The sequence below is a fragment of the Azolla caroliniana genome, unplaced genomic scaffold, assembly GCF_043228905.1.
Source record: "Azolla caroliniana isolate FFs.n. ecotype wild unplaced genomic scaffold, voAzoCaro1.0.p SCAF_21, whole genome shotgun sequence".
Classification (NCBI taxonomy): Eukaryota; Viridiplantae; Streptophyta; class Polypodiopsida; order Salviniales; family Salviniaceae; genus Azolla; species Azolla caroliniana.
This window is the reverse complement of record NW_028230456.1, coordinates 5,250,115-5,257,265: the sequence shown is the minus strand read 5'-3', so window position 1 is coordinate 5,257,265 and position 7,151 is coordinate 5,250,115. Positions and strand designations below refer to the sequence as shown.

Sequence of the window (7,151 nt, the reverse complement as noted above, 5' to 3'; positions counted from 1 at the left end):
TAACCATGAGAGCAGTTGATATCACCCATTCAATGCTTCTAAACATCATGAAATCAAAACAACAAATCGACATAATCAATATGCTTGATTTCCTAACACAAATGAGGAGTGATGTTACTGGTATAATCCAATCTACACACATTCCTATTACACATCGCTAAACCCAAACCCTAATCACATGGTGACTACATATATTGTGATTTTGTAAGCAAACATCCTATATCTTGTTTAATAATATCAGGCACAATGAGATATTACAGCATTTTCCAGACTCTGAGAGGTGTATATTCTTAAAACAATATTTTCCTTTGGTTAGAATGGGAAGGCATATAGATGCAATCTCAATAATTACAGATCTCTTATAATAAAACCAAGAGACCTTGTATGATTGCCAACTAGCTGTCTTCTTAACCCCATTTAAAAGTGATGGGGGTCCGGTTGTGGCAAGAATTCCCAAATTTAGTACACCTCAAAATAAGCAGCTCTGTTCTCAGGAAAAAAATAACCATCTAAAAGACATGATCCAATTTCAATTGGGTCAATAGAAATCTAATACAAATAGGGAAAAGCTAAAACAATATGCACATTATTTGACACTAAGAAATGTTTTTACTATCAAGCATTTCTCTTTCTGGTACTTGGTTCTCTTTCTCCTCTTCTCTTCTTGTTGGAGAATCTTCGAGAGCACGTTCAGCAAGGATTCTCATTCTCGATAGTCGGACTCTGCATGTTCACAAATTAAGCTTAAGCTAATTAGTCACAAACCTTAACTTTAGAGAGCAAATAAACAACCATGACACAAAAGAAGAATGAGCATGGTACTGATATGGTGACACTCTAAGGAGAATCAATAAAGAACAAATAAGCAAAGATTTGTACAAAGTCAGGATTTCCAAATGCCATAAAATTTAGATTATTCCACCAGATACTATTGGGTCAGCCCACACTTAAGAAATGTATATGTGCTATTGGAACACTTGTATCGCTGATTCATCACTTCTTGTTTTGCTATTTTCTTAGTAATTTCATCAAAACTATATTCCTAAACACCTTACATCCCTCAATATCTCAATAAAAAAAGGAGAACAGTAGCAAGAATAAAATGGTCTTATTACTGAGGCTACCTTTGTTCAAGATGCTTAGAAAGCATAGTCTCTTCCTCTTCAGAATAGATAAACCAACGGTCTTGTTCAGCTATATCAAAGCCTCTTATGTCTGTCACAGAATAAAACTACTGTTTACAACCATCTTTTATTGAGAAAACTCAAATAAAACAATCTAACAAACCACCAAACCTTGCAAAACAACAGATTTGAGGTTATTCACTCCATTGAGCTTATAAAAGGCACGACCATCAGGTGCCCAAGCAATGGTATCAGTTCTCACAGCATTATTTCGACCTTTTTCTGCAAACAAAACAGATCTGTTAATACTATGGCCTAAGTCAAGAGGTCTCACGATTAATTTACTACAGCAATGAGACCATAATATTCATTCAACTGAGATCAGAATGTGAGCTCTATGGTCCAAGTTGACACATGAGTATTATTCATTTACTAAATCTTGAAGACTATAATACTCATTTAGGGAGATGATAATGTTAATCGCATGGGCTACATCAAAATATCATAACATCAATCAACTACAATAGATACTAAAATCTTATTGGAGCCAAAATGAAATGGCATCGTATTTATTTACTATATACACCATATACAGAATAAAATTCATTCAAAAGAGATTGTAGTGTTAAGGCCCTAAATCAACAGGTCATATTTCCTAATTCATAGAGACCATAAACATCATTCAAGACAGACAATACAAATCATGAGACAATTTCATATCCATAGAATACTACTTACTCAACCGAGATACAGCTTCCTTAAGCAATGAGGCAGCAGCAACAGCCTTTTCTGTTTCAGCCTGCACCGTGGACAATAATGCTTCTTTCTGTTTTGGAGCCAATGGACCAGTAATATTTGCTGAAGCAAGATACTTCACAACCTCAGCATCCTTTATTTTTTGCTTTGCATTTCTCTCCTACACATTGTTGAATAAATAAATTAAGTGTAAAAGGAAATAATTGATTCAAATCAAGAAAAAAATTAGATTTGCACATACTTCTTTCTTTGCAGCAATCACCTCCTCACGGTTTTCTTTTTGGGTTTCACAATAATTGCGATGAACAGATTCGATGAAATCTCGCATACACCTATAAAGAAATTCTAAGAAATTATCACAAAAAAGTGCAGCTAGAGACCTAATAGAAAACAGGTAAGTTATCATACTCAGTCTCGAGGCTATCATCACATAGGATGATCAATAGTTGTAGCTTTTGATGCATTCCTAAGTTTTCATAACCATCAGCACCAGTCTCAATAGCACTTCGTATCTCTAAAAGATTATTCTTGAGGGTTTCTGACATCACAAATATGGCACTCTGATGTTTGACATCATGTGAATCTTCATCTGTTGCGATACTTGTTGATTCATCATCAACTGAAGCTTCACTATCATTGTCCTCTTCAAGATCATCAGATGTTGCCTTTTTATTCATTGGCAAGCCCATGAAAGCAGAAGATCTCTCAGCCAGATGATGCTTGAGAATGTTAAGCCATGAATTTTTACCATTAGATGAAAGGGATACTTCATTGCTCCTGCGACATTGCACAACATCAGTGGAAATTACTTTGAGTTTATGCAATTTTCAAAACACGCTGGCCATTTCCATCAAATTACACTGCTTACATTTCCAGAGAACCATGTGCAATCAAACTAAGAAGTTTAGCTTGGAACTGAACAAGCAATGAATTAGCCCCTTTACGAACGAGCCGACCTTTAGTTAGCTCTCGAAGCATAGCTTCTATATCTCCTTTCTTCAATTCAAGCACCTAGAAGGACGGCATTCAGAGCTTAGTAATAGCTAATATTAGAAAGACCTCTGAAATACCCAGAGTGTTTTTTTTATACCTACAAATGCCTAGTTTTCAATATTGCACCCTTGGTCAAACCCCTCTCTAAAAACTATGTGATATCCCCCCCTGTTTCCCAATAATATAAGTTATTTAATCAATTATGTGGTCAACGCGTCCCTTTCTTCCCTCTTTCCAGGTTGAGCAGAGGCATTTGCAGAATAAACAAATTCAAGAGATTTACGGAGTTAGATAAACAAAAACTTGGGTATTTTGGAACTCTTCTTCTAGAGATAAAATTGCCATATCGTGATCAAATCAAGCCACTACAGTAACGCTTACCGAATTGAAGGCAGAACAAAACTCTACAAGCTGAAGGGCTGCCCCAACTGCTTCAGCAGGAAAATCCATGCCTCCTACTGTCACCAACGGTGTTCCATTAGGAGGAACTATAGCTTCCTCTGCAAGAGCAAACTCGGACTGATCTATCTTTTTCCTCTTCCTCGGCTCCTTTGTGTCTGAGCTTGGATTCTTTCTAGACTTCTCATGCTTGAGATCACCATCAATAAAATCGTGTTTAACTTTCACTTCTTTCTTTACTGGAACCGTTTGAATGTTGGAGTGAATGCCAGATTCTGTCTTAATGGCTTTCACACCACTGACATCATTAATGTGCTTTGTCTTATCCTTTTTTATACCCTTGGCATCATCATTTGCAGATGAGATCTTACTGTTTTCCAAGGTTAGATCATTCACTGAATTGATCTCTTTGCTAGCTTTTGATGGTAATTTCCCTTCAGCATTTAAATCATCAGCCATTTCATTCTTTGGCATAATATTTAAATCAATGCCTTTCTCAGATCCTTTGACTTTAGTACCTCTCTTTCTCTCTGAAGAAATCAACTCAGAGAGACCATTTTTACCAGCAATCTTAGTTTTATCTTCATCTACAAGCACTGTGTTACTCCTTATTTTCCTCTTTTGAGATCCTACACATTTTGATATGTTTTCAATGGAGTTGTTATCTCGCCCATTTTCAAGATCAGATCCTTTACCGTTCTCTAAAACCTCGGTTTGTTCAGTTCCTTTCTTCCAAGATTTAAGAGCAACCGATGACAAAGCCGAATTATCCTGTTCATGAATTAACTATCATGCACTGATGATTACATAGAAATCAAGTGTCTTAACAGTATTCAATAAACACCTACAGATTTGAGGTTCGGACATTTCTTCAGAAGATCTGCAACAGAAGTAAAACCAGTTGCTTTTGCAGTGTGCGATAAGATGCCTGTAGGTGATCGACCTTGCTTCTTCCTGGGTAGATAAAGACAAGAAAAGCATAAGCATAGAGATCAATAAAAAACGAACGAATTCATTTTTCAGGCACAATTGACTTACAAACAGATGCTACAGTTGCAATCACCACAACATCTCGGGCATTTCCAATCCTCTAACTCAGCTACTTCTTCTGTCTTTTCACCATATCTGCAAGTAGAATATGAAAATTCAAACTAGGTTCGTCACACAGGTATTCTACCAAGAAGGAAAATGGACAGGATCACATCGACCTGATGTGCATACACACAATTATATGGAAAACGTATAGAGACCAAAACACTTGCTGACAACAGTTCTGAATTCACACATATTCAGATGGACAAAACACCATGATCAAATGCATTGTTGAGAAAGAAATTTGACAAACCACAATTAGATTGAGGATGAAGATGATACAAGTACAGTAATAGAATACAAAAATGTAGAATGGCAAAAAAACTTTGCGATCTGCACGTTTCTGTGAGCACATTAAACAGAAAGAAAAAGGTTATGGATGCAGATATACAAATTGATCAAGAAACAGAATTTATAGAAGAAATAAGTGGGTCTTCGTGAAAACAAACTAATTGAGAAGGAAAACTGATTAAAAAACACTGATTTCACAAGCAAGAATACATATCAAGAAGGACAAATGGAGAGAAAAAACGGTTTCCATACACATACATACCTGTTGAGAAGACATTTCGCACAGAAATTCTGTGTACAAGGCTTCACCCCTACAGTAGATTTACACTGTGCCATGTGATCAGTTGTCTTCTGTCGGCACTGATCACACAATATACAAAACAGTAACAGATCAGAAAACAATCAAGAATCAAGCAAGCAATAACAGAAATATATCGTGCCATCAGATCAATCAAGCAAGTTCGCACAGAAATATATCAATCGATCGTAAAAATAAGTTATGCAAGTGCTACAGAACATCAGACCATCTTGCATTACTCAAAAATAACAAGTCATCGAATCATATCAAGCATTACGGATCCACGTCAGAATTATGAAACGTTATTACATAACCATCAGGGGTCCAGCATGCCATCATCTAGACTAGACCGAGGATCACTAAATCATCTGATAATATCATCATTAAATATCACTTGAACATTAAGAGCAGGAGCATTGGTCGAGCGTATCAATTCATCAGATCAGGATCAGAGATATATTTGAGCATAATAAATCATCACATATTCCACAGCCAAGCACTGTTCGAGCTGTGCAAGTCGTCAGACCGTCGAGTATTTGAAAGAAGGCAAATCATCAAGCATTGCTGGAACAATGCAAATCATGAAACCATTCAAGCATTCCAACTGATCGAGCTATATACCTGATGGCATGTCTTTCCATTCACTGGGTCATAGATGCGACCTCCGATTACTCTAACACCGAGACCTTTTCGCCGCTTCACGGTGGGTTCACTGGCGACACCATGGGTAGGATCAGCTGCTTCCGAAATCTCTCTTTTGACGGGTACATCCGCAGCAGATAGAGAAGTCTCTTCTAAGCTTCTTCTTCCTGCCTTCCTGGACGGCATATCTGCAAAACCTGATATCTAAACAGATTTTCTACTCCCTTGTTTTGTTTGTTTGTTCAATTCCCCTGCGTATCCTTCTTCTTCTTCTTCTTCTTCTTCTTCTTCTTCTTCTTCTTCTTCTTCTTCTTCTTTTTCTTCTTCTGCTTCTGCTTCAGCAACCGGGCACTATTTTCCTAATTTCGCAACAGAGGTTAATCTTCCGCAAGGCTTACAAGTATTCTTCGTCTGCTACTAGTTTTGCTTGTGCTGCCTGCGTGTTATCCTGGCGTCTGCTCTGTCTTTCTTCTTCTTCTTCTTCTTCTTCTTCTTCTTCTTCTTCTTCTTCTTCTGTGTTAAAACCTGACAAACAGGCTATGGCGGTTCTTCGCCGCCTTCTCTCTAAAGCCTGCAGAGAGAGGTGCTGCTTCTTCTGCTCTGCAGATTTCTGCCGCCAAATCGTGTCGCTCCGTTTCCTTTGAATTCCTGCGTTTTCCCGCCTTCCCCCATTTTTTTGAATTCGAAAAAAAGGCAAAAACGCAAACTCAAACGCAAACGCAAAAGCCAGAAACGAAAAGCCAAACGCAAACGCCAAAAGGCTTGGGATTCGGTTTGAAATGAGGGGCGGACAAATTGTGAAACCGCCCAACTATTTCGTCCGACCGCCCAATTCCTTTGTTTGTGATAGAGAGAAAGAAAGAATTAGCTATTTTGTGGAAAAGGTTGGTATATAATATCATGGGAATACGAGAATTAGAGGTCCGTGGTGGCATGTTGTTAATAGTACCCGAGCATTTAAATGTTCAGAATCTATTATGGTTCAACAATTGGTGCTTTCTTCGCTGCGATGTTTGAGTTTGTTTCGATTGGAGGCCTCCTAAGTGCAGAAAATATATAAATTCCTTGGCAATAGAGGTGTTGGCTGCTTCAAGGATATTACACTCGGATGGAAAGAAAAACCTAAATTCACGGTTCAATCGAATGGCAAGGCTAGGCTTGGTAATTGTTGAAGATGGTATATTAGAGCCACGTAGGAAAATGATGGCCTTTCGAACAATCAGACATAAGTTTTGGGTGATTATATCACAAATTTGGGCTTCGATAACTGGGAATATTTTGTCGCCTTATAATTAGGTTTTTATTGATAAGGATTGTTGAGAATCAAGTTCAACCTAGTGTAGTGTGTGAACACACCCTTGAGAATGTATGAACACTCAAAGGTCAAAAGTCACACCGCTACTCTCTACACATTAACTATGTGTCATAGAATCATATTCTATGACACATAACTAATGACTTTCCACATTCCTCGTGACCGATGAGTGTCAGTAGTTAATGAAGAGAGAGGGTGACTATATAAAGCACCCTCCTCCTACTTTGTAATGTATCGGTTA

The 7,151-nt window shown here is 37.7% G+C and overlaps 1 protein-coding gene across 1 annotated transcript; it reads right to left on the bottom strand.

Annotated features, from left to right (window-relative positions):
- Nucleotides 1-285: 285 nt before the first annotated feature.
- On the bottom strand, nt 286-6,131 carry LOC147850470 (uncharacterized). Its single transcript, XM_087336717.1, has 12 exons — nt 5,575-6,131; nt 4,918-5,015; nt 4,311-4,397; nt 4,121-4,226; nt 3,255-4,043; nt 2,749-2,891; nt 2,289-2,657; nt 2,122-2,212; nt 1,863-2,040; nt 1,296-1,406; nt 1,125-1,215; nt 286-723 (listed from the first exon to the last, which is right to left on the bottom strand). Exons 1-12 carry the CDS (start codon nt 5,779-5,781, stop codon nt 597-599), a joined length of 2,397 nt encoding a protein of 798 aa, XP_087192843.1. The 5' UTR covers nt 5,782-6,131; the 3' UTR covers nt 286-596.
- Between the last annotated feature and the right edge of the window lie 1,020 nt (nt 6,132-7,151).